At 52.7% G+C, this 27,837-nt stretch overlaps 1 protein-coding gene across 6 annotated transcripts in view; it reads right to left on the reverse strand.

The window, feature by feature from the left end:
* The window catches only part of CHD4 (chromodomain helicase DNA binding protein 4), a 197,894-nt gene that overhangs the window by 155,499 nt on the left and 14,558 nt on the right, over positions 1-27,837 (reverse strand). For all 6 annotated transcript variants that reach the window (XM_075348329.1, XM_075348333.1, XM_075348332.1 and 3 more), the window contains exons 5-12: positions 21,428-21,546; positions 21,077-21,336; positions 13,040-13,164; positions 12,817-12,952; positions 12,543-12,736; positions 12,212-12,448; positions 11,928-12,134; positions 11,619-11,827 (exon numbers count right to left, since the gene is read on the reverse strand). In XM_075348329.1, coding sequence (XP_075204444.1) covers positions 11,619-11,827; positions 11,928-12,134; positions 12,212-12,448; positions 12,543-12,736; positions 12,817-12,952; positions 13,040-13,164; positions 21,077-21,336; positions 21,428-21,546 — 1,487 coding nt within the window. The remainder of the gene's footprint in view (positions 1-11,618; positions 11,828-11,927; positions 12,135-12,211; positions 12,449-12,542; positions 12,737-12,816; positions 12,953-13,039; positions 13,165-21,076; positions 21,337-21,427; positions 21,547-27,837) is intronic.

A 27,837-nucleotide genomic window follows, 5' to 3' on the forward strand; every position in this document is an offset into this window, starting at 1 on the left:
AGCACTACCTTATCTTGGTGAACACCAGGAAGGGAGCTTTGGATGACCGCGCTGCTAGTTCGGACACTCTCCGAAGAGACGTGACCGCTACCAGAAAAGCCACTTTCTGTGAAAGTCGAGAAAGTGAAAACAACCCTCAGAGGCTCGAAGGGCGGCTCCTGGAGAGCAATTAATACCCTGTGCAGATCCCATGGGTCTAACGGCCTCTTGTACGGAGGGACAATGTGATAACCCCCCTGCAGGAACGTGCGTACCTGAGGAAGTCATACTAGGCGCTTCTGAAAGAATACCTACAGCGCTGCGACTTGTCCTTTAAAGGAGCCGAGCGACAAACCTTTCCCAAACCAGATGCAGGAAGGGAGGAAAAAGGAGACAATGCAAATGGCCAGGGAGACACTCCCGAAGCAGAGCACCAAGATAAGAATATCTTCCACGTCTTGTGGTAGATCTTGGCAGACGTCGGCTTCCTAGCCCGTCTCATGGTGGCAATGACGTCTTGAGATAATCCTGAAGACGCCAGGATCTCGGACTCGATGGCCATACAGTCAGGCCCTTGGGACAGTAAGTCTGGCCGGTCTGAGAGTGCCCACGGTTGGCCGACCGTGAGATGCCACAGATCCGGGAACCACGACCTCCTCGGCCAGTCTGGGACGACGAGGATGGCGCGGTGGCAAGCGGAGCTGAGCTTGCGTAGCACTCTGGGCAACAGTGCCAGAGATGGAAACACATAGGGTAGCTGGAACTGCGACCAATCATGAACTAGGGCGCCTGCCGCCAGAGCTCTTTGCTCGTGAGACCGCGCCATGAAAATCGGGACCTTGTTGTTGTGCCGAGACGCCATTAGGTCGACGTCCGGCATCCCCCAGCTGCTACAGATTTCCTGACACCATTCTGGGTGCAGAGACCATTCCTCTGCGTCCATGCCCAGGCGACTGAGGAAGTCTGCTTCCCAATTTTCTACGCCCGGGATGTGAACTGCGGATATGGTGGATGCTCTGTCCCCCACCCACGTCAGAATCCGCCGGATTGCCTGGTAGGCTTGGCGATGCGTGTTCCGCCTTGGTGGGCGATGTCTGCCACCGCTGTGGAATTGTCCGACTGAATTCGGATCCGTTTTCCTTCCAGCCACTGCTGGAAGGCTTGCAGGGCAAGATACACTGCCCAGATTTCCAGAACATTGATCCGAAGGATGGACTCCTGTGAAGAGAGTCCTTGACCGTCTGAGAAGGGAAACGTTCCTGTCTAGGGACGTCGACTCCCCAACCCATTGGCAAAGCATGTCCCATTGAAGTGGACGCAGATGAAACTGCGCGAAAGTGACTGCCTCTGCATGAGGCGTCTTAAGGGGTGTGACTGGCCTTGAAGGAGAGACTGCACCCCCGTCTGTAGTGAACGCTGCTTGTCCAGCGGAAGCTTCACTATCGCTGAGGGAGTGTGAAACTCCATGCCCAGATCTGTCAGCGATTGGGTCGGTGCCCAATGTAACCTTGAAAAGTTGATGATCCACCCGAAACTCTGGAGAGTCTCCAGCGCCCCGTTCAGGCTGTGTTGGCATGCCTCTTGAGAGGGTGCCTTGACAAGTGGATCGTCCCAGTAAGGATCACAGAGTGACCCTGAGAGTGCAGGACTGCTCCCACTGCTGCCCTGAACTTGGTGAAAACCCGTAGGGCTGTCGCCAGACCGAAGGGCAGGGCTACGCACTGAAGATGCTCGTCTTCAATAACGAAACGTAGCAAACGCTAGTGCTCTGGAGCAATCGGCACGTGGCAATAAGCATCCTGATATCTATTGATGCTAGGAAATCTCTTTGAGACATTGAGGCAATGACGGAGCGGAGGGTTACATCCGGAACCGCCTGGCCTTCACGTGCTTGGTGAGCAGTTTTAGTTCCAGAACGGAACGGAAAGAGCCACCCTTTTTTGGCACCCCAATCAGATTGGAGGAAAAAACCGTGTCTTGTTCCTGAAGAGGAACAGGGATTACCACTCCTTCTGCCTGCAGAAGAGCCTCGGCTCGGTGGGGGGGGGGGAATGTCCTGTACACGTGAGACACAATGTCTCTCACCCACCGGTCTGTGACCTGCGGCAGCTAAATGTCGCCAAGCGGGAGAGTCTGCCACCAACCGCGGATGCGGAGAGAGAGCTGAAGTCATGAGGAGACCGCCTTGGTAGCGGTTCCTCCTGCAGCCTTCCTTGGGCGTGATTGAGCCCGGCCGGAATTTGAGCCCCTCTGAGCATTTTGAGCCCTTTTGGACGAGGACAATTGGGACCTGCCCGAGCCTGGGAAGGACCGAAACCTCGACTGTCCCCCCAGGACAGCATTACTAGGGTAAGTCGCAATGCAGACATTGCGAGGTTAAGGACACCACCTGCGGCACAGATGTACATGTGCTCAAGACCAGCTGCGCAAGACCAGCTGAAAAAGCTTAGAGTGCCCATACGGCTGCGAATGCCGGAGCAACCGACACGCTGATAGCTTCACAGACAGATTTCAACCAGAGGTCCATCTGTCTGTCAATGGCATCTTTAAGTGACGTCCCATCTCCACTGCAACTATGGATCTAGCCGCCAGCCTGGAGATTGGGGGATCCACCTTTGGACCCTGGGTCCAGCGCTTTACCACGTCAGGGGGAAGGGATAACGTGTATCCTTAATACGTTTGGAGAAAACGCTTATCTGGTAAGCGTGGTGTTTCTGAACTGCTTCTCTGAAGTCAGCGTGGCCAGAAAAGTACTCAATATACGCATGAGATACTGAAAAAGGATTTCTCCTGCTGTGAAGCTGACTCCTCCACTGGGGGAGCTGAGGGAGCAATATCCAACATTCCATTGATGGACGCTATAAGATCATTCACTATGGCGTCACCATCCGGTGTATCCGGATTGAGAGCGATGTCAGGACCAAAGCCCTGATCAGCTACGTCTGCCTCATCATACAGAGAGTCCTCCCGCTGGGACCTTGACCAGTGATGAAGCCGAGTGCCGCACCCAGCGAGCTAGCTTAGGCTGTCTGGGACTGCCGTCCGTGTCAGAGCCTTCCCCCTGGAATGCCTGGGACCCCCCCGGAGCACTGATTATGTTCCAAATGAGGGTGGCCAGGGAGCATTAATCAAGATTGCCCTTGGCCTTGTCTGGACTGCAAAGTCTCTATCCCATGACAATCTATCAGCCGAAACTGCAACTCCGTCCCTGTCCCTGGACAGGGTTCACAGGTGGTTCCTTTGGCCACCTCTAGTAGAGACCCCGGCTGACCAAGTGCTACAGGGGTGCATTGCACACAATGGGGGTCAGTGGAACCTGCCGGTGGAACAGTATCACATGCAGGAAAAGCAGCATAGAAAGCCTGTGTTGCTTTTTTGCTGCTGTATTCTAACCATCTATGCAATGTATGGCATACAAGCATAAACACTTCAGCACATGCAATACAAGCAGCATAGAAAGCCTGTGCCTTGGCACCCTTGCTTTTTTGCTGCTGTTGTCCAGCCATCTAGGAGAATATAGAGCGACCGTACAGTGCAATGTATAGCATACAAGCATAAGTACAAATGAACACTTCAGCACATGCAATACAAGCAGCCTATAAAGCCTGTGCCTTGGCGCCCATGCTTTTTTGCTGCTGCTGTCCAGCCATCTAGGAGAATATAGCCCAGAGTAGCGACCTACAGTGCAGTGTATAGCATACAAGCATAAGTACAAATGAACACTTCAGCGCATGCAATACAAGCAGCATAGAAAACCTGTGCCTTGGCACCCTTGCTTTTTTGCTGCTGTTGTCCAGCCATCTAGGAGAATATAGCCCAGAGTAGCGACCTACAGTGCAGTGTATAGCATACAAGCATAAGTACAAATGAACACTTCAGCGCATGCAATACAAGCAGCCTAGAAAAACTGTGCCTTAGCACCCTTGCTTTTTTGCTGCTGTTATCTCGCCATCTAAGATGGGCATATAGCCAAAGATAGCGACCGTACAGTGCAGTGTATAGCATACAAGCATAAACTACAAATGGACACTTCGGTATTTAGTGGGGTCAGCACTTCAGGTGCTGCTTACCGCCCGCCTATAACGCGGGTGTGTGGTCGCCAGAGCCCTGTGAGTGGTTGCCCAGAGCGAAGGGAATTTTGTTACTTACCGTAAATTCCTTTTCTTCTAGCTCTTATTGGGAGACCCAGACGATTGGGGTATAGCTACTGCCCTCTGGAGGCCACACAAAGCACTACATTAAAAGTGCAAGGCCCCTCCCCCTCTGGCTATACCCCCCCCGTGGTATCACGGGTTCTCCAGTTTTAGTGCCAAAGCAAGAAGGAGGAAGCCAATAACTGGTTTAAACAAATTAACTCCGAATAACATCGGAGAACTGAAAAACCGTTCAACATGAACAACATGTGTACCCGCAAACAACAAAAAAACATCCCGAAGGACAACAGGGCGGGTGCTGGGTCTCCCAATAAGAGCTAGAAGAAAAGGAATTTACGGTAAGTAACAAAATTCCCTTCTTCTTCAGCGCTCTATTGGGAGACCCAGACGATTGGGACGTCCAAAAGCTGTCCCTGGGTGGGTAAAGAAATACCTCATGTTAGAGCTGCAAAACAGCCCTCCCCTACGGGGGTGTCACTGCCGCCTGCAGGACTCTTCTACCTAAGCTGGCATCCGCCGAAGCATAGGTATGCACCTGATAATGCTTGGTGAAAGTGTGCAGACTGGACCAGGTAGCTGCCTGGCACACCTGTTGAGCCGAAGCCTGGTGACGTAATGCCCAGGACGCACCCACGGCTCTGGTTGAGTGGGCTTTTAGCCCTGAAGGAACCGGAAGCCCCGCAGAACGGTAGGCCTCTAGAATTGGTTCTTTGATCCATCGAGCCAGGGTGGCTTTAGAAGCCTGCAACCCCTTGCGCGGACCAGCGACAAGGACGAAAAGTGCATCGGCACGGCGTATGGGCGCCGTGCGGGAAATGTAGATTCTGAGTGCTCTCACCAGATCTAGCAAACGTAAGTCCTTTTCATACCGGTGAACCGGATGAGGACAAAAAGAAGGCAAGGAAATATCCTGATTAAGATGAAAAGAGGATACAACCTTAGGGAGAAACTCCGGAATGGGGCGCAGCACAACCTTGTCCTGGTGGAACACCAGGAAGGGAGCCTTGGATGACAGAGCTGCCAGCTCAGACACTCGCCGAAGCGATGTGATCGCAACAAGAAACGCCACTTTCTGCGACAGCCGAGAAAAGGAAACTTCCTTCAGAGGCTCGAAGGGCGGCTTCTGGAGAGCAACTAGTACCCTGTTCAGATCCCATGGATCTAACGGTCGCTTGTACGGGGGCACAATATGACAGACCCCCTGCAGGAACGTGCGCACCTTAGACAGACGTGCTAGACGCTTCTGAAAAAACACGGATAGTGCCGAAACTTGCCCTTTAAGGGAGCTGAGCGACAAGCCCTTTTCTAACCCCGATTGCAGGAAGGAAAGAAACTTGGGTAATGCAAATGGCCAGGGAGACACTCCCTGAGCCGAGCACCAGGATAAGAAAATCTTCCACGTTCTGTGGTAGATCTTAGCAGAATTCGACTTTCTAGCTTGTCTCATTGTGGCAACGACTCCTTGAGATAATCCTGCAGATGCTAGGATCCAGGACTCAATGGCCACACAGTCAGGTTCAGGGCCGCAGAATTCTGATGGAAAAACGGCCCTTGGGACAGTAAGTCTGGTCGGTCTGGCAGTGACCACGGTCGACCGATCGTGAGATGCCACAGATCCGGATACCACGACCTCCTCGGCCAGTTTGGAGCGACGAGTATGATGCGGCTGCACTCGGATCTGATCTTGCGTAGCACTCTGGGCAAGAGCGCCAGAGGCGGAAACACGTAAGGGAGCTGAAACTGCGACCAATCTTGAACCAAGGCGTCTGCCGCCAGAGCTCTTTGATCGCGCGACCTCGCCATGAATGCCGGGACCTTGTTGTTGTGCCGGGATGCCATTAGGTCGACGTCCGGCACTCCCCAGCGGCGACAGATTTCCTGAAACACGTCCGGGTGAAGGGACCATTCCCCTGCGTCCATGCCCTGGCGACTGAGGAAGTCTGCTTCCCAGTTTTCTACGCCTGGGATGTGAACCGCGGATATGGTGGATGCTCTGTCCTCCACCCACATTAGAATGCGCCGGACTTCTTGGAAGGCTTGCCGACTGCGCGTCCCTCCTTGGTGGTTGATGTATGCCACCGCTGTGGAGTTGTCCGATTGGATTCGGATCTGCTTTCCTTCCAGCCACTGCTGGAAGGCTAGTAGGGCAAGATACACTGCTCTGATCTCCAGAACATTGATCTGAAGGGTGGACTCCTGCGGAGTCCACGTCCCCTGAGCCCTGTGGTGGAGAAACACTGCTCCCCACCCTGACAGACTCGCGTCTGTCGTGACTACTGCCCAGGATGGGGGCAGGAAGGATCTTCCCTGAGATAACGAGGTGGGAAGGAGCCACCATTGTAGAGAGTCCTTGGCCGTCTGGGAAAGCGAGACTTTCCTGTCCAGGGACGTTGACTTCCCGTCCCATTGGCGGAGAATGTCCCATTGAAGTGGGCGCAGATGAAACTGCGCAAAGGGAACTGCTTCCATGGCTGCCACCATCTTCCCTAGGAAATGCATGAGGCGCCGCAAGGGATGCAACTGGCCCTGCAGGAGAGATTGCACCCCTGTCTGTAGTGACCGCTGCTTGTTCAGCGGCAGCTTCACTATCGCTGCTAGAGTATGAAACTCCATGCCAAGATACGTTAGTGACTGAGTCGGTGATAGGATCGACTTTGGAAAGTTGATGATCCATCCGAAAGACTGTAGAGTCTCCAGCGTAGCATTCAGGCTGTGCTGACATGCCTCCTGAGAGGGAGCTTTGACCAATAAGTCGTCTAGGTAAGGGATCACCGAGTGTCCCTGAGAGTGCAAGACTGCTACCACCGCCGCCATGACCTTGGTGAAGACCCGTGGGGCTGTCGCCAGACCAAATGGAAGAGCTACGAACTGAAAATGGTCGTCTCCACAAAACGTAGAAAACGTTGATGTTCTGTAGCAATTGGCACGTGGAGATAAGCATCTTTGATGTCTATTGAGGCAAGGAAGTCTCCTCTGGACATTGAGGCAATGACAGAACGCAGGGTTTCCATCCGGAACTTCCTGGCGTGCACATGTTTGTTGAGCCGTTTTAGGTCCAGAACAGGACGGAACGAGCCGTCCTTTTTTGGAACCACAAAGAGATTGGAGTAAAACCCTTGCCCTTGTTCCTGAGGAGGGACTGGGATCACCACTCCTTCCGCTTTTAGGGAATCCACCGCCTGCAGCAGAGCATCTGCTCGGTCTGGATGTGGGGAGGTTCTGAAGAACCGAGCTGGAGGACGAGAATTGAACTCGATTCTGTACCCACGAGACAAAATGTCCGTCACCCACCGGTCTTTGACCTGTGACATCCAAATGCCGGAAAAGCGGGAGAGCCTGCCCCCGACCGGCGATGCGGAGGGAGGGGGCTGGAAGTCATGAGGTAGCCGCTTTGGAAGCGGTACCTCCATTTGCTTTCTTGGGGCGTGTGTGAGTCCGCCACGAATCTGAGTTTCTTTGCGTCCTCTGAGTCCCCTTGGACGAGGTAAATGGTGTCTTGCCCGAACCTCGAAAGGACTGAAACCTCTGCTGCCACTTTTTCTGCTGAGGTTTGGATGTTCTGGGTTGTGGTAAAGAGGAGTCTTTACCCTTGGACTGCTTAATGATGTCAGCCAATGGCTCGCCAAACAGTCTATCTCTAGATAAAGGCAAACTGGTTAAACATTTTTTGGAACCAGCATCTGCTTTCCAGTCCTTTAACCACAAGGCTCTGCGCAAAACTACCGAATTGGCGGACGCCATTGAGGTGCGACTGGTAGATTCTAGGACCGCATTGATAGCGTAAGACGCAAACGCCGACATCTGCGTGGTAAGGTGCGCCACTTGCGGCACTGCTGGATGCATGATAGCATCCACTTTTGCTAAGCCAGCTGAAATAGCCTGGAGTGCCCATACGGCTGCGAATGCCGGAGCAAACGACGCGCCGATGGCTTCATAGACAGATTTTAACCAAAGGTCCATCTGTCTGTCATTGGCATCTTTAAGTGAAGCGCCATCCTCCACTGCAACTATGGACCTAGCTGCGAGTTTGGAAATCGGGGGGTCTACCTTTGGACACTGTGTCCAGCGCTTGACCACCTCAGGGGGGAAAGGGAAACGCGTATCTTTAGATCGTTTAGAGAAACGCCTTTCTGGGTGAGCGTCGTGCTTCTGGATTGATTCTCTGAAGTCAGAGTGATCCAACAAAGCACTCAATTTACGCTTGGGATAAAGGAAACGAAACTTCTCCTGCTCCGCAGCCGCCTCTTCTGCTGAAGGGGCTGGGGGAGAAATATCCAACAGCCTATTGATGGCTGAGATAAGGTCGTTTACCATGGCATCCCCATCAGGGGTATCCAGGTTGAGAGGGGTTCCAGGAGTGGATTCCTGATCACTCTCATCAGACACATCACAGGGAGACTGATTGCGCTGAGACCCTGAGCAGTGTGAAGACGTCGAGGGTCTTTCCCAGCGAGCTCGCTTAGGGTGGCTGGGGCTATCATCTGAGTCATAAACCTCGGCCTGTGAAGCCGGGGACCCCCCTGTGGGCTGGATACATTCCAAGCACGGGGGACCTGAGGACAGAGGCCTCGCCGTGCCCAAAGACTGAGCCCCATGCATAGATTGCAAGGTTTCAAGGATTTTTGCCATAGACACAGACATATTATCTGCAAAAACTGCAAAGTCTGTCCCTGTCACCGGGGCAGAACTTACAAGCGTCTCAGCCTGGGTCACTACCTCTCCTGACTCCGGCTGGCGAAGCAGCACCGGGTCGGAGCATTGCACACAATGGGGGTCATCGGAGCCTGCTGGTAGATTAGCCCCACATGCAGCACACGCAGTATACACAGCCCTTTTTGCCTTGGCCGCCTTGCGTTTTGAGGATGACATGTTGCTGCTTCCACAGAGCGATCTGGGATATGCAGCCAGAAGCGACCTCACAGTGCAAGAAATACAATATCTATATATCTGTACACAGTACACCGATACACAGTGAGGCACTAGAGGGACCAGCACAGAAAAATCGCTTACCGCCCGCTTAAAAAAGCGGGTGTGTGGTCGCCAGATAGCCCCTAGTCCAGGTCTCCCAGAGCCTTGCGTCCTTCCTCCAGCCAGGCATGCATGTAATGGCTGCCGGCGTCTCGAGAGAGGAAGGGGGGCGGGCCCTGGGCGTTCCTGGCCAAGAGCGGGAAGCCTGCTTCCCTCTGTGCCAAGTGAGAGGGCTGGAGCATGTAAATCAGGCTCCAGCCCTCGTCGCTGCTAGCGAACAGCGTCTCTCCCCTACCCTGATTGACAGGGTGGGGGCGGGAACGAATCGGAGGTGCCGGCGTCCTAGGCCCAAAAAGCCGGGGACTAAATTTATAACCGCCGCCGCCGTAAAAGCGCGGACGGCGGATCCCCGGCGCACCACAAGTCACAGCAGCGCCGCCCGGTCCAGAGGGGGTCGGCGCTGCGTTCCCATACACGAAACGTCCCCCAGTAATCTGTAGGGACACCAACTCCAACGTTGCGGTCCCCGGCGCACTACAACACCCAGCCAGCCCGGAGTGTGTCTGTGCCTGCCGGGGACACAGAGTACCTGTATGATGCAGGGCCCTGTCCCTGATGGTACTCCTGCTCCGTCTCCATCAGGTTCTAATGGGTCTGTGGATGGAGCCCGGCGTCAGAGCTGAGAGGCCGGCAGGATCCCACTTCCACAGAGCCCTACAAGGGGATGTGGAAGGAAAACAGCATGTCAGGCTCCAGCCCTGTACCAGCAATAGGTACCTCAACCTTACAACACCATCCAGGGGTGAGAAGGGAGCATGCTGGGAACACTATACGTGTCCTCTTTTCTTCCATCCGAAATAGTCAGCAGCTACTGCTGACTAAAATCTGTGGAGCTATGCATGGAATGTCTGACCTCCTTCGCACACAAAGCTAAAACTGGAGAACCCGTGATACCACGGGGGGGGGTATAGCCAGAGGGGGAGGGGCCTTGCACTTTTAATGTAGTGCTTTGTGTGGCCTCCAGAGGGCAGTAGCTATACCCCAATCGTCTGGGTCTCCCAATAGAGCGCTGAAGAAATGTCTCCGTTCCCCAGCTCGGACTGCAGGAATGGCTGCCGGCGTCCTTCTCCAGCTCGTGTGACGAGGGGCGGGCCGTGGGCGTGCCCCAGACAAGAGCGGGAAACTGGCGTCCCACTGTGTCCAGTGAAGGGGGCTGGAGAATGCAAAGCAGACTCCAGCCCTCGGCGCTGACTGTCTGTACAGCGTCCCGCCTCACCCCTGACTGGCAGGGCTGGAGGCGGGAACGAAACGAAAACTAGGCCGCAAAGCCGGGGACTCGAGTAATAAGCGCGGCCGTCCATGTGCACGGCCAGCGCGGAAGTCCCCGGCGCACCACAAGTCCCAGCCGCGCCACAATGTAAAAAACACCCAGCAGCGGCCGGCGCTGCAGTTCCCAATACATAAAGTCACTCAGCAAAGCTGTAGTGAATAATAGCACGAGCGCTCCGCGCTGTTGCCCCCGGCGCACTAACACTCCCAGCAATGCTGGTGTGTGTGTGCGCGCTTGCCCGGGGACACAGAGTACCTTAATGTAGCAGGGCCTGTCCCTGACGATACTCAGCTCCATATCCAGCAGGTTCTCTGGGTCTGTGGATGGAGCCCGGTCTCAGTGCCTGGAGACCTGTAAGATCCCACTTCGCCCAGAGCCCTGAGGGGGGATGGGGAAGGAAAACAGCATGTGGGCTCCAGCCTCCGTACCCGCAATGGGTACCTCAACCTTACAAACACCGCCGATAGAAAGTGGGGTGAGAAGGGAGCATGCTGGGGGCCCCATATGGGCCCACTTTTCTTCCATCCGACATAGTCAGCAGCTGCTGCTGACTAAAAACAGTGGAGCTATGCGTGGATGTCTGACCTCCTTCGCACAAAGCAGAAAACTGGTGAGCCAGTGATCCCACTGGGGGTGTATAGCCAGAAGGGGAGGGGCCTTACACTTTTTAGTGTAATGCTTTGTGTGGCCTCCGGAGGCAGTACTATACACCCCAATCGTCTGGGTCTCCCAATGGAGCGCCGAAGAAAAAAACACGACTAATCCGTTGCTGACGGACCTGACAGATTTAAAACAACGGAAATGTGAACCTAGCCTAACACTTGCAATAAATCCTGTAAGAAACAACTGATCTACAAATTCCAGGACAAGCTATAACATCCTCATACACAGACTAAAGTTGACTGAACTCATCGATAATCAACCCATAGGCTGTGTATAGGCGCCTTTGAATCTTTCCTGATATGAGACCGGTTTGATTTCCGATGGCAGACTACTTTGTCCCAGAGAACAAAATTAAAGAGCAGCTCTAGGAGAACACAGGAGCACTCGGCCAAGCTGAGCATTCCTGTGTATGGAGGGAGTGAGATGTAGCCATCTTGGTTGTTTAATAGCCATTTAATGAAGGAGTACAGCCCTTTCTTTCTGAGACCACCTCATTATGGTGCCCCCACCACCGCCCCGCTTACCTGTGATTTAGAATTCTGTGAATCATCATCCATTCCGGTTTGATACCGTAACGATAAAATTTCTCCTCCATTTCTAAGTATTTTGGATCTTTGTTTTTCCTCTTGCGGCTTTTTTCTTCTTCATCTACGCCATACTCGCCAGGGGGAGGCTCGTCCATGTCATTCTTTCTCTGGTAGTTCCTAAACATCACTTGGCAGTGCATCTCCAGCTGTAGGAAAAAAAAAAAAAAAAAAAAATGAAAGTGAGCGATGGCGTCCTTCACCTTTGATAAACCTTTGCCTATGTTTCTGTGGTGGTCAGTCGCGTACCTGCAGCTCTGACACCCAGGAACAGTGCAGGTAAGACATCCCTTGCCACTTAACGAAAAACTCCCGCTCCGGACGTCCTTCTAAAGGTTTGGATGGAGGAGCGCCGGGCTCGGCGGCTGCTGCTGCTTTCAGCGCTGCTGTAGGAGGCGGTGGCTGCCCCCATTTCCATATCAATATTTTTTGGATTTTACCTTTAAGTGCAGGACACTATGGAAAGAATATACAATGAAAGATAAACAATCCTATACCCACGTGGATCACAGTGAATTATTATATGTACTTACTGTGCATCTGGGACACAGCCACTCTCCATTGGGGATTTCTGGTAGCGGTGGATTTAGACAGTGAATATGGTAGGAAGACGGGCAGGCGTCACAGCACAGGAGCTCCCCGCCATCCTTACAAACACGGCAAAACTCCATGTGGTGATCTTCTTCCTCCGGGTCACCCACAGTCTCATCCAAGTCATCGTCAATCTCTGAAATGTCTTCTTTAGCTTCCCACTGCACTCCTTCCTTCTCCTATAACATAGAAATCAATGCTTTAAATATGAGGATAGAAAAAAAAAAAAAAAAAAGACACCCAACATGGCGCATTACATGGAGCGTGACTTACGCAGTGAGGACAGCTCCATTTGCCCTCCGGTGCTTTGTCCATGTCTGGATCCAGGCAAACCATGTGGTAAGCGCGTGGGCACGTGTCGCACAAGATGATCTCTCCTCCTTGCTGGCAAACCTCACAGTAGTCCTGGTGGTCTGTCTCGTAGCCATCGACGGGAACTGCTGTGCCATCTTCTGCCAAGAGTAGAGCTAATCATTCCCCCCCAAAAAAGAAACCATTAGAAATATAAACAGATAGGCGCCAATGTCCGTACACTAATAATATTTACCTTTCTTTTTCTTCTTGACGGCTTTCAGTTTCTTACGACTTCGGCTGCTCTTGCTGGTTGATCCGTCAGATACAGACATGCTATTCATGCTGCCTTCGTCATAGTCTGAGTCCACGTCAAGGTCCTCCTCCTCACTCTGGAGAGATACAACATGGAAGAATTGAGTACAAAACAAATAAATAAAAAATAAAATAAATAAAGTTTAAGCCTATATATTACTCACAGAGGAACGCTTGCGTTTTGAACCAAAACCCCCCAGTTTTATCTTCAGAGGGGCCACTTTCTTGGCTTTGGTTTTCTTGGTTTCTGGTGGACGGACAATCTTTGGTTTCTTTCTGGCATTGGGTCCTTAAAAGTAAAGAAAAGAGCATTGGAGAGTAAGCAAAAGAAACTGTCTGAACTTAAAGAATATAGTCTCCGCCCAATCAGTAAAAACGACAACCATTTCGGACCCCCCACCATCTCCCTGAAAAAAGCCCATTTTGTCAGCGGGTGGCTACTTATTTTCTCTGTGGCCATATAAATGAATATAAATGAACGACCATCCATGTAACTCCTAAGAACTGGGTGTGCCATAAGTGTTCCTGTCACGGTGCCTCGTGAATGTGATAATTAAGCAGAGGATCCATTCCTTCAAATGTCCTACAGTGCCTTGCAAAAGTATTGACCCCCTTGAATTTTTCAACCTTTTCCCACATTTCAGGCTTCAAACAAAAACAAAAGATAAAAAATGTTAATGTTCTGGTGAAGAATCAACAACAAGTGGACACAATTGTGAAGATGAACGATATTTATTGCTTAATTTTAAGCTTTTGTAAAAAAAGAATTTTGTTACTTACCGTAAATTCTTTTTCTTATAGTTCCGTATTGGGAGACCCAGACAATGGGTGTATAGCTTCTGCCTCCGGAGGACACACAAAGTACTACACTTAAAAGTGTAGCTCCTCCCTCTGAGCTTATACACCCCCTGGAGAACCAGATCTAGCCAGTTTAGTGCAAAAGCTGAAGGAGAATAGCCACCCACAAGTAAAAACAGAGCAAGAACCGGAACAACCGGAGACTCTGTCCACGACAACAGCCGGTGATAACACGCGGAACAAGAAACTGCCAACAGGCAACAGGGAGGGAGCTGGGTCTCCCAATACGGAACTATAAGAAAAAGAATTTACGGTAAGTAAACAAAATTCTCTTTTTCTTTATCGTTCCTATGGGAGACACAGACATTGGGACGTCTCAAAGCTGTCCCTGGGTGGGAATAAACAGAAAAAAAACTAAAGTAGGCGGAGCCTAACTTCACAAGTGGGCGACAGCCGCCTGAAGGATGAGTCTGCCCAAGCTCGCATCTGCCGAAGCATGAGCATGCACTTGGTAGTGCTTCGAAAAGGTATGCAGGCTAGTCCAAGTGGCAGCCTGACAGACTTGTTGAGCCGTAGCCTGGTGCCTGAAAGCCCAAGAGGCACCGACAGCTCTGGTCGAGTGTGCTTTGATCCCCGGCGGGGGAGGCACCTGAGAACACTGGTAGGCCTCTGAAATCGTCGACCTAATCCAACGGGCTAAGGTCGGCTTAGAAGCAGAGAGGCCCTCACGCCGACCTGTGGTTAGCACAAAAAGAGAGGTGCACCGCCTAAGAGCAGCGGTGCGAGACACATAGATCCGAAGAGCGCGCACCAGATCCAGAGTATGCAACGCTTTTTCAAAGCGATGAACAGGAGCCAGACAAAAGGAAGGTAGGGTAATGTCCTGGTTAAGGTGGAAAGGAGAGACCACCTTAGGAAGAAAGTCCGGAGTCGGACGGAGAACCACCTCGTCTTGATGAAAAACTAAAAAAGGTGACTCCGAAGAGAGCGCAGCCAAATCAGAGACTCTCCTGAGGGAAGTTATGGCCACTAGAAAGACCACTCTCTGTGAAAGACGAGACAAAAGAAACCTCCCCAAGAGGCTCAAAGGGGGGTTTCTGCAAAACCGTGAGAACCAAATTGAGGTCCCAGGGATCCAAGGGCCGCCGGTAAGGCGGAATGATGTGAGACGCGCCCTGCAAGAAGGTGCGGACCTGAGCCAGCCGGGCGATACGCCGCTGGAACAGCACTAACAGAGCCGAGACTTGTCCCTTGAGAGAGTTGAGGGACAGTCCCAGCTGCAGACCGGACTGTAGAAAGGACAGAAGGGTCGGCAAGGAAAAAGGCCAAGGAGGATGGCCGGAAGAGCGACACCAGGACAGGAAAATTTTCCAAGTCCTGTGATAGATCTTGGCAGAGGAAGACTTACAGGCCCGAGTCATAGTGGAGATGACTTCAGGAGGGATACCAGAAGCCGTCAAGATCCAGGACTCAAGAGCCACGCCGTCAATTTGAGGGCCGCAGAATTCTGGCGGAAAAACGGACCTTGCGAGAGCAGGTCTGGACGGTCCGGAAGATGCCACGGCACCTCTACCGACAGAAGGAGCAGGTCTGGGTACCAAGCTCGCCTGGGCCAGTCCGGAGCAATGAGGATGACTCGACGGCCCTCCATTCTGATCTTGCGCAGAACTCTGGGCAAGAGAGCTAGAGGGGGAAACACGTAGGACAGACGAAACTGGAACCAGTCTTGAACCAGAGCGTCCGCGGCGAATGCCTGAGGATCGTGGGAGCGAGCCACATTGTTGTGACGGGATGCCATTAGGTCCACGTCTGGAGTGCCCCACTTGCAGCAGATTGACAGAAACACTGCCGGATGCAGGGACCACTCGCCACGGTCCACGGTTTGACGGCTGAGATAATCTACCTCCCAGTTTTCCACGCCTGGGATGTGGACTGCGGATATGGTGGACTTGAAGGATGCGTTGTACCTCCAAACATTGCCAGGCGGCTGCGTGTCCCGCCTTGGTGATGGATTTAGGCAACCGCTGTCGCGTTGTCCGACTGGACTCGGATGTGCTTGCCCGCCAATAGGTGGTGAAAAGCTAGGAGAGCTAGAAGCACAGCTCTGGTTTCCAGCACATTGATCGAGAGGGCTGACTCGGACGGAGTCCAAGTGCCCTGCGCTCGGTGGTGGAGATGTACCGCTCCCCAGCCGGATAGACTGGCATCCGTGGTGAGGATCACCCAGGACGGGGCCAGGAAGGAGCGCCCCTGAGACAGAGAGAGGGGCCGAAGCCACCACTGAAGAGAGCTCCTGGTCTGTGGCGACAGAGCCACTAACCTCTGTAAGGAGGAAGGCCGCTTGTCCCAACAGCGGAGGATGTCCAGCTGCAGAGGACGCAGATGGAACTGGGCAAAGGGAACCGCCTACATGGAAGCCACCATTTGACCCAGCACCTGCATCAGGTGCCTGATGGAATAACGGCGGGGTCTCAGCAGGGAGCGCACCGCCAGTTGGAGGGACTGCTGTTTGATTAAGGGCAACTTCACAAGTGGCGGCAGAGTCTCGAACTGCATCCCTAGGTACGTGAGACTCTGGGTCGGAGTCAGAGTGGATTTGGGCAGATTGACAAGCCACCCGAATTGGGCTAGAGTGGCGAGAGTGAGCGAGACACTCCGCTGACAGTCTGCGCTGGATGAAGCCTTGACTAGAAGGTCGTCCAGGTAAGGAATCACTGCCAACCCCTGGAGGTGCAGGACCACAATCACTGCTGCCATGACCTTGGTGAATACCCGAGGGGCCGTGGCTAACCCAAAGGGGAGAGCCACGAATTGGAAATGTTCCTCTCCAATTGCAAAACGTAGCCAACGCTGGTGTGAAACTGCAATTGGCACATGCAGATAGGCATCTCTGATGTCGATGGATGCCAGGAAATCCCCTTGGGTCATTGAGGCAATGACTGATCGCAGAGACTCCATGCGAAAATGCCGCACCTGAACATGCTTGTTGAGAAGCTTGAGATCCAGGATGGGCCGGAAGGAACAGTCCTTTTTGGGGACTAGGAAGAGATTTGAGTAGAAACCTCTGAACCGTTCCCGGGCGGGAACCGGTACAATTACTCCGTTGGCCTGCAAGGATGCCACGGCCTGAGAGAAGGCGGCGGCCTTGGAGCAGGGGGGAGTTGACAGAAAAAATCTGTTTGGCGGGCTGGAAGAGAATTCTATCCTGTAGCCGTGGGAGATGATATCCTGCACCCACTGATCGGAGACGTGTTGAAACCACGCGTCGCCAAAGTGGGAGAGCCTGCCACCGACTAAGGACATTGCTGGCGCGGACAGATAGTCAAGAGGAGGCTGCCTTGGCGGCAGCACCTCCTGCGGTCTTTTGTGGACGCGCTTTTGGGCGCCAGCTGGATTTTTGGTCCTTGGCTGAGTTAGTGGACGAGGCCGAGGGCTTAGAGGACTACCAGTTGGAGGAACGGAAGGAACGAAACCTCAACTGATTCCTACCCTGGACAGGTTTCCTGGGTTTGGTTTGTGGCATGGAACTACTCTTCCCGCCAGTAGCTTCCTTAATAATTTCATCCAGCTGTTCACCGAACAGCCGGAACCCAGCAAAAGGGAGCCCAGCAAGGTACTTCTTTGAAGAAGCATCTGCCTTCCACTCTCGAAGCCACAAGATCCTGCGGATAGCGAGGGAATCAGCCGAAGCCACCGCCGTGCGGTGAGAAGCCTCCAGCATGGCAGACATGGCATAGGATGAAAAAGCTGAAGCTTGGGAAGTTAAGGTAACCATTTCGGGCATAGATTCCCTGGCGAGGGAATGCATCCCCTCCAGAGAAGCAGAGATGGCTTTGAGAGCCCACACTGCTGCAAAAGTCGGGGAGAACGAGGCCCCTGCCGCCTCATATACAGATTTGGCCAGAAGGTCAATCTGGCGGTCAGTGGAATCCTTAAGAGAGGTGCCATCAGCCACTGATACCACGGTCCGGGCCGAGATTCTAGACACCGGGGGGTCTACCTTTGGTGAATGAGCCCACTCCTTGACCACCTCAGGTGGAAAGGGAAAACGGTCATCAGAACCACGCTTTGGGAAGCGTTTGTCAGGACAGGCCATAGGCTTTGTCACAGCGGCCTGAAAACTGGAGTGGTTAAAGAACACACTCCTTGTCCTCTTAGGCAAGGTAAACTGGTGCTTTTCTGCCAGAGAGGGTTGCTCCTCTGATACTGGCGGATTGAGGTCCAGTACAGAATTAATGGACGCAATCAAATCACTAACATCTGAGTCCCTTTCGGACAGATCAATGGGGCACATGGAGGTAGCCTCCGAGCCCCCTGTAAAGGCATCCTCCTCGTCCGGCGAGGCAGCTTCTGAAACAGAGCCGCGGGACGAGGAAGGAGAGGGAACCCTGTGTCTCCTCTTAGGAGGAGGACGGGGTCTGGGACCAGATGATGAATCCTCTGTGAGCTCCGGTCCTGAGAGAGCCCTAGCAGCAGAGGCACCCTGTGAAGGGGGTTGATGCATGTTCAGCAAAGTCCTGGACAGAAGTCCCATGGAGTCGGCAAAAGACTGGGAGATAGACCTAGATAAGGATTCTACCCAAGCCGGGGGTTCAGCCACAGGAGCCGGAGCAGCCGGAGAGACCACTGGGGGGGAAATTGCAGGCTGAGGCATCGTCAGGTTAGAGCAGGCATCACAATGTGGATAGGTGCTCGGTTCAGGCAGCATGAGCTTACATGCAGTGCATACTGAATACAGCTTTGGGGCCTTGCTCCTCGTGTGAGACATGCTGCTGGAGTGGGGGCTCCGCCAGAATGACCCCCAGAGAGTATATACAGAGGTCCACAACCAGAGGTTGTGGCTTACCAGACCGCTGAAGCGGTGTTGTGTGCCCTCCAGATCCCGAAGCCCGGCCCCCAAGCACCTCAGCAGGGATGCTGCAGACCAGTACGGATCGCAGGGAAAACGCTGAGAAAATGGCCGCCGGAGCGAAGAGAGGGGGCGGGGACAACCCTGAGAGCGGGATCTGGAGGGCCATAGAGACCTACAGGGGAGGAGACATGTACTCAGTGAGGAGTGTCCCTCCCCTGTGCAGAACGGCCGCTGGGCGGAGCCGCGCTGTCCCTCTGCATGAATGACATGCGAGGGCAGTGAAATCGAAACTAGGCCTCCGGCGAAGCCGGGGCCTAAATTTGAGCGGTGTGGCCGGCGCGCAGGCACCATCGGCGCGGTTCTCAGGCGACAGCCAGAGAACCCGCCGGAAATGTCATAAAACACACTCAGCACACTCTCCCACAACAATAAAGTACAGGGACCCCCAATATATAAACGTCTCAGGTACTTAGCTTGCTGAGACGCAGGGTTCCAAGTCCCTGGGGATGAGTGCTCCGGTCCAGCAGGATCCTGAAGGGCTGCGGATGGAGACCGGACTCCTGCCAAGCATGGAGAACCGTGCTGGCTCCCACTTCAAGCCAGAGCCCAGGAGGGATGGTGAAGGAGCACGGCATGTAAGGCTCCAGCCTTGGAATCAACCTTAACAGCACCGCCGACAGTGGGGTGAGAAGGGACATGCCGGGGGTCCAGACTTGGACCCGCTTTTCTTCAAACTCTTTCCAAAAATCAAAAATCAGATGAGAATGCATGTGTGGATGTATGCCTCCTGAACACAAAGCAATGAACTGGCTAGATCTGGTTCTCCAGGGGGTGTATAAGCTCAGAGGGAGGAGCTACACTTTTTAGTGTAGTACTTTGTGTGTCCTCCGGAGGCAGAAGCTATACACCCAGGGTCTGGGTCTCCCATAGGAACGATAAAGAAAAATAAATAACTGAATATTGGGACGTGCAATATTATTCATACCCTTTAAGGTAATACTTTATAGCGCCCCCTTTTGCTGAGATTACAGCACAGTCGCTTGGGGTATGTGTATCAGTTTTGCACATGGAGAGGCTGAAATTCTCGCCCATTCTTCCTTTGTAAAGAGCTGGAGCTGAGTGAGGTTGGATGGAGGCGTTTGTGAACAGCAGTTTTCAGCTCTTTCCACAGATTCTCGATTGGGTTCAGGTCTGGACTGGGACTTGGCCATTCTAACACCTGGATACGTTATTTGTGAACCATTCCATTGTAGATTTTGTTTTATGTTTGGGATCATTGTCTTCGTGGAAGACAAATCTTCGTCCCAGTTTCAGGTCTTTTACAAACTCAAACAGGTTTTCTTCAAGAATGGTCCTGTATTTGGCTCCATCCATCTTCCCATCAATTTTAACCATCTTCCCTGTCCCTGCTGAAAAAAAACCTGGCCCAAACCATGATGCTGCCACCACCATGTTTGATAGTGGGGATGGTGTGTTCAGGGTGATGAGCTGTGTTTTTACGCCAAACATATCGTTTGGCATTGTGCCCAAATAGTTTGATTTTGGTTTCATCTGACCAGAGCACCTTCTTCCACATGTTTGGCGTCTCCCAGGTGGCTTGTGGCAAACTTTAAACGACACTTTTTATGGAAGAGTGGCAAGGTAAAAGCCATTTCTCAAAAGGCCAGATTTGTGCAGTGTACGACTGATTGTTGTCTTATGGACAGACTCTCCCACCTCAGCTGTAGATCTCTGCAGATCATCCAGAGGGATCATGGGCCTCTTGGCTGCATCTCTGATCAGTCTTCTCCTTGTTTGAGATGAAAGTTTGGATGGACGGCCAGGTCTTGGTAGATTTGCAGTGGTATGATACTCCTTCCATTTCAATATGATCGCTTGTACAGGGCTCCTTGGGATGGTTTAAGTTTTGGAAAACTTTTTGTAACCAAATCTGGTTTTAAACTTCTCCACAACAGTATCACGGACCTGCCTGTTGTGTTCCTTGGTCTTCATGATGCTATCTGCGCTTTAAACAGAGCACTGAGACTATCACAGAGCAGGTGCATTTATACGGAGACTTGATTACACACAGGGGCTTATATTTATCGTCATCAGTCATTTAGGACAACATTGGATCATTCAGAGATCCTCAATGAACTTCTGGAGTGAGTTTGCTGGACTGAAAGTAAAAAGGGGATGAACAATATTGCACGCCCCAATTTTCAGTATATATATTATATAATAAAAAAAAAAAGTTTAAAATAAGCAATAAATATCGTTCCAATTCACAATTGTGTCCCACTTGTTGTTGATTCTTCACCAGAACATTAACATTTTTTATCTTTATGTTTGAAGCCTGAAATGTGGGAGAAGGTTGAAAAATTCAAGGGGGCCGAATACTTTCGCAAGGCACTGTATGTCTGCATATGGTATACAGAAAATATTTGCTGACTCTAGACTCTCCCTTTAATTGTCCAGCTCACTTCAATAGCAATTGTATGCCAATCCTGTCTCCATGCAATTCTATTCCAGATTAAAAAAAAAAAAAAACCAACACTAAACACATATTCACCTTTTCCTTCCTTGGTCTTTGCTTTGCGCAGGGGAACCTCTGCTGGTGGTGGTGGCGGAGGAGGAGGAGGAGGAGGAGCGGCCTCTGCGGGAGCAACCATGCTTTCCACCACAGCCACGGCGGCGGCGGCTGCAGCAGCGACTGACGCTCCGGAGCTGCCCTTCAATGGATTGTTGGTGCTGAACTCTCTCCACTTTGCTCCGAGGACCATCATCATTTTAGAGACTGCAATTTTGGGATTCTTGGCAGCAATAAGCGGCCTAAATGAAAAGGAAGCAAAAACGGAATCATTGAGTGGACAAAACAGGAGGGTCGCCATCTTTGCAACCAAATTAAAAAAAAAGTACAAACCTGACGAACTGACTGAAAGCTTTATAATTAGTCAGTGTTCTGTAATCATCCTCGGTGAACACGTGATCGATATCCTCCATCCCCCAGTCCTCCAGAAGGTGACCTGAAGACTTTGGTTCCTATTAGCAAACAGACAAAAATAAATCATAAAACATGAGCCATTAGCAACAAGCGGGGCTACAAAGATAATTGCAAATAATAAAAAAAAAAAAGAAGGGAATTTTGTTACTTACCGTAAATTCCTTTTCTTCTAGCTCCTATTGGGAGACCCAGATGATTGGGTGTATAGCTACTGCCTCCGGAGGCCACACAAAGCATTACACTAAAAAGTGTAAGGCCCCTCCCCTTCTGGCTATACACCCCCAGTGGGATCACTGGCTCACCAGTTTTAGTGCAAAAGCAAGAAGGAGGAAAGCCAATAACTGGTTTAAACAAATTCACTCCGAAGTAACGTCGGACAACTGAAAACCGTTCAACATGAACAACATGTGTACCCGAAAAACAACCAAAAATCCCGAAGGACAACAGGGCGGGTGCTGGGTCTCCCAATAGGAGCTAGAAGAAAAGGAATTTACGGTAAGTAACAAAATTCCCTTCTTCTTCGGCGCTCCATTGGGAGACCCAGACGATTGGGACGTCCAAAAGCTGTCCCTGGGTGGGTAAAGAAATACCTCATGTTAGAGCTGCAAAGACAGCCCTCCCCTACGGGGAGGCAACTGCCGCCTGCAGGACTCTTCTACCTAGGCTGGCGTCCGCCGAAGCATAGGTATGCACCTGATAATGTTTGGTGAAAGTGTGCAGACTCGACCAGGTAGCTGCCTGGCACACCTGTTGAGCCGTAGCCTGGTGTCGTAATGCCCAGGACGCACCCACGGCTCTGGCAGAATGGGCCTTCAGCCCTGATGGAACCGGAAGCCCAGCAGAACGGTAGGCTTCAAGAATTGGTTCTTTGATCCATCGAGCCAGGGTGGCTTTTGAAGCCTGCGACCCTTTGCGCTTACCAGCGACAAGGACAAAGAGTGCATCCGAGCGGCGCAGGGGCGCCGTGCGGGAAATGTAGATTCTGAGTGCTCTCACCAGATCCAACAAATGTAGATCCTTTTCATACCGATGAACTGCATGCGGATAAAAGGAAGGCAAGGAGATATCCTGATTAAGATGAAAAGAGGATACCACCTTAGGGAGAAACTCCTGAATGGGGCGCAGCACTACCTTGTCCTGGTGGAACACCAGGAAAGGAGCTTTGGATGACAGCGCTGCTAGTTCAGACACTCTCCGAAGAGACGTGACCGCTACCAGAAATGCCACTTTCTGTGAGAGTCGAGAAAGTGACACATCCCTCAGGGGCTCGAAAGGCGGCTTCTGGAGAGCAACAAGGACCTTGTTTAGATCCCACGGATCTAACGGCCTCCTGTACGGAGGTACGATATGACACACCCCCTGCAGGAACGTGCGCACCTTAGAAAGTCGCGCTAGACGCTTCTGAAAAAACACGGATAGTGCCGAGACTTGCCCTTTAAGGGAGCCGAGCGACAAGCCCTTTTCCAACCCAGATTGCAGGAAGGAAAGAAAGACAGGTAACGCGAATGGCCAGGGGGATACTCCTTGTGCAGAGCACCAGGATAAGAATATCTTCCACGTTCTGTGGTAGATCTTAGCAGACGTGGGCTTCCTAGCCTGTCTCATGGTGGCAACGACCCCTTGGGATAATCCTGAAGACGCTAGGATCCAGGACTCAATGGCCACACAGTCAGGTTCAGGGCCGCAGAATTCCGATGGAAAAACGGCCCTTGGGACAGTAAGTCTGGTCGGTCTGGTAGTGCCCACGGTTGGCCGACCGTGAGATGCCACAGATCCGGGTACCACGACCTCCTCGGCCAGTCTGGGGCGACGAGTATGACGCGGCCGCAATCGGATCTGATCTTGCGTAACACTCTGGGCAAGAGTGCCAGAGGTGGAAACACATAAGGGAGCCGGAACTGCGACCAATCTTGCACTAAGGCGTCTGCCGCTAGAGCTCTTTGATCGCGAGACCGCGCTATGAAGGTCGGGACCTTGTTGTTGTGCCGAGACGCCATTAGGTCGACGTCCGGCACCCCCCAGCGGCGGCAGATTTCCTGAAACACGTCCGGGTGAAGGGACCATTCCCCTGCGTCCATGCCCTGGCGACTGAGGAAGTCTGCTTCCCAGTTTTCTACGCCCGGGATGTGAACTGCGGATATGGTGGATGCTCTTTCCTCCACCCACAGCAGAATCCGCCGGACTTCCTGGAAGGCTTGCCGACTGCGTGTCCCTCCTTGGTGGTTGATGTATGCCACCGCTGTGGAGTTGTCCGACTGAATTCGGATCTGCTTTCCTTCCAGCCACTGCTGGAAGGCTAATAGGGCAAGATACACTGCCCTGATTTCCAGAACATTGATCTGAAGGGTGGACTCCTGCTGAGTCCACGTCCCTTGAGCCCTGTGGTGGAGAAAAACTGCTCCCCACCCTGACAGACTCGCGTCTGTCGTGACCACTGCCCAGGATGGGGGCAGGAATGATCTTCCCTGTGATAATGAGGTGGGAAGAAGCCACCACTGCAAAGAGTCCTTGGTCATCTGAGAAAGGGAGACTGTCCTGTCTAGGCAAGTTGTCTTCCCGTCCCATTGGCGGAGAATGTCCCATTGAAGTGGGCGCAGATGAAACTGCGCGAACGGGACTGCCTCCATTGCTGCCACCATCTTCCCTAGGAAGTGCATGAGGCGCCTTAAGGGGTGCGACTGACCCTGAAGGAGAGACTGCACCCCTGTCTGTAGTGACCGCTGCTTGTCCAGCGGAAGCTTCACTATCGCTGAGAGAGTATGAAACTCCATGCCAAGATACGTTAGTGATTGAGTCGGTGCCAGGTTTGACTTTGAAAAGTTGATGATCCACCCGAAAGTCTGGAGAGTCTCCAGCGCAACATTCAGGCTGTGTTGGCATGCCTCTTGAGAGGGTGCTTTGACAAGTAGATCGTCTAAGTAAGGAATCACCGAATGTCCCTGAGAATGCAAGACTGCTACCACTGCCGCCATGACCTTGGTGAAAACCCGTGGGGCTGTCGCCAGACCAAATGGCAGAGCTACGAACTGGAGATGGTCGTCTCCTATCACGAAACGTAAAAAACGTTGGTGCTCTGTAGCAATCGGCACGTGGAGATAAGCATCTTTGATGTCTATTGATGCAAGGAAATCTCCTTGAGACATTGAGGCAATGACGGAGCGGAGGGATTCCATCCGGAACCGCCTGGCGTTCACATGCTTGTTGAGCAGCTTTAGGTCCAGAACAGGACGGAACGAGCCGTCCTTTTTTGGAACCACGAAGAGATTGGAGTAAAAACCTTGTCCTTGTTCCTGCAGAGGAACAGGGATCACCACTCCTTCTGCTCTTAGTGAGCACACCGCCTGCAGAAGGGCATCTGCTCGGTCGGGATGTGGGGAGGTTCTGAAGAACCGAGGCGGAGGATGAGAACTGAATTCTATCCTGTACCCGTGAGACAAAATGTCTGCTACCCACCGGTCTTTGACCTGTGGCAGCCAAATGTCGCAAAAGCGGGAGAGCCTGCCACCGACCGAGGATGCGGAGGGATGAGGCCGAAAGTCATGAGGCAGCCGCCTTGGAAGCGGTTCCTCCGGTTGCTTTCTTGGGGCGTGAATGAGCCCGCCAGGAATCTGAGCTCCTTTGCTCCTTCTGAGTCCCTTTGGACGAGGAGAATTGGGTCTTGCTGGAGCCTCGAAAGGACCGAAACCTCGACTGCCACTTCTTCTGTTGAGGTTTGCTTGATCTGGGCTGGGGTAAGGAGGAGTCCTTACCCTTGGACTGTTTAATGATCTCAGCCAATTGCTCACCAAACAGTCTGTCTCCAGATAGTGGCAAGCTGGTTAAACATTTCTTGGAAGCAGAATCTGCTTTCCATTCCTTTAACCACAAGGCTCTGCGCAAAACCACAGAGTTGGCAGACGCCATTGAGGTACGGCTCGTAGAGTCCAGGACAGCGTTGATAGCGTAAGTCGCAAACGCAGACATTTGCGAGGTTAGGGACGCTACTCGCGGCACTGCTGGACGTATGATAGAGTCCACCTGTGCCAGGCCAGCTGAAATAGCTTGGAGTGCCCACACGGCCGCGAATGCTGGAGCAAACGACGCGCCGATAGCTTCATAGACAGATTTCAACCAAAGGTCCATCTGTCTGTCAGTGGCATCATTGAGTGAAGCCCCATCTTCCACTGCAACTATGGATCTAGCCGCAAGCCTGGAGATTGGGGGGTCCACCTTTGGACACTGGGTCCAGCGTTTGACCACGTCAGGGGGAAAGGGATAACGTGTATCCTTAAGACGTTTGGAGAAACGCTTATCTGGATAAGCATGATGTTTCTGGACTGATTCTCTGAAGTCAGAGTGGTCCAGAAAAGTACTCAATTTACGCTTAGGATACCGGAAATGGAACTTCTCCTGCTGTGCAGCTGCCTCCTCTGCTGAAGGGGCTGGGGGAGAAATATCCAACAGTCTATTGATGGCCGCTATAAGGTCATTTACCATAGCGTCACCATCAGGGGTATCTAGATTGAGAGCGGTGTCAGGATTAGATTCCTGATCACCCACCTCTGTCTCCTCATACAGAGCCTCGTCTCGCTGAGACCCTGACCAGTGTGATGACGGCGAGGGTCTTTCCCAGCGAGCCCGCTTAGGCTGCCTGGGACTGTCATCCGAGTCAGAGTCTTCAGCCTGTGATGCCTGGGACCCCCTTGAAGTACGGATTAGTTCCAACTGAGGGGGACCGGGGAGCATAGACACAGCAGTGTCCATGGTCTGAGAAACTGGCCTGGACTGCAAGGTTTCCAGGATTTTTGTCATAGTCACAGACATCTTATCAGCAAAAACTGCAAATTCTGTCCCCGTCACCGGGGCAGGGTTCACAGGCGTCTCTGCCTGGGCCACTACTACCATAGACTCTGGCTGCCGAAGTGGCACAGGGATTGAACATTGCACACAATGGGGGTCATTGGAGCCTGCCGGTAGATTAGCCCCACATGCGACACAAGCAGTGCATACCGCCTGTGCCTTGGCACCCTTGCGTTTTGCGGATGACATGTTGTTGTCTCCTCAGAGCAATGCAGGGTATAAGCCAAGAAGCGACTGTACAGTGCAATATAAATATATATGGTACAGGGAAAAAATGCACCAAATAACACTGTGGCACTAGTGGGGCCAGCACTTATGTGCAGCTTACCGCCCGCATAAACGCGGGTGTGTGGTCGCCAGAGTCCCTTGTCTGAGTCCCCCAGAGCCTGTGTCCGTTCTCCAGCCAGACTGCATGCAGGAATGGCTGCCGGCGTCCTGTGGAGAGGGGCGGGCCCTGGGCGTGTTGAGACCAAGAGCGGGAAACTTGCGTCCCCACTGTGCCCAGTGAGAGGGCTGGAGTATGTAAATAAGACTCCAGCCCTCGGCGCTGGCTATAGAACAGCGTCTCTCCCTTTCCCTGATTGACAGGGTGGGGGCGGGAACGAAGCAGAGCTAGGCCGCAAAAGCCGGGGACTAGATTTATGAGCGCTGCCGCCGTAAAAGCGCGGGCAGCGCGAGTCCCCGGCGCACTACAAGTCCCAGCGGTGGCGCCGCTCTGGAGCGGCCGGCGCGGTAGTTCCCAAGACATAAAATCACTCAGCTAAGCTGCAGTGACTCTAACCCGAGCGCGCAGCGCTAGTGCCCCCGGCGCACTAGCACACCCAGCAAGCCTGGAGTGTGCGTGGCCTGTCTGTGCGGGGACACAGAGTACCTGAACGTTGCAGGGCCTTGTCCCTGACTGTACTCAGCTCCTCCAGCAGGGTCTCTGGGTCTGTGGATGGAGCTCGGCCTCAGGGTTTGGGGGCCGGTAAGATCCCACTTCCACAGAGCCCCTCAGGGGGATGGGGAAGGAAAGCAGCATGTGGGCTCCAGCCTCCGTACCCGCAATGGGTACCTCAACCTTACAAACCGCAAGTGGGGTGAGAAGGGAGCATGCTGGGGGCCCTATATGGGCCCTCTTTTCTTCCATCCGATAGAGTCAGCAGCTACTGCTGACTAAACAGTGGAGCTATGCGTGGATGTCTGACCTCCTTCGCACAAAGCAGAAAACTGGTGAGCCAGTGATCCCACTGGGGGTGTATAGCCAGAAGGGGAGGGGCCTTACACTTTTTAGTGTAATGCTTTGTGTGGCCTCCGGAGGCAGTGCTATACACCCAATCGTCTGGGTCTCCCAATGGAGCGCCGAAGAAAAAAAAATTTGCTGTATGAAGGTCAGCGGAGCGGCTGTGTTTGTGGCTTTAAAAAGGGGCTGTCCTCATGTCGCAAATCCCCTAAGTTCAGTGTATGTGACCCCAATAACACCCTTGTATGGCTCATGTAGGGTGAAGAGG

Source organism: Anomaloglossus baeobatrachus, chromosome 5 (assembly GCF_048569485.1).
Source record: "Anomaloglossus baeobatrachus isolate aAnoBae1 chromosome 5, aAnoBae1.hap1, whole genome shotgun sequence".
NCBI classification, from domain to species: domain Eukaryota; kingdom Metazoa; phylum Chordata; class Amphibia; order Anura; family Aromobatidae; genus Anomaloglossus; species Anomaloglossus baeobatrachus.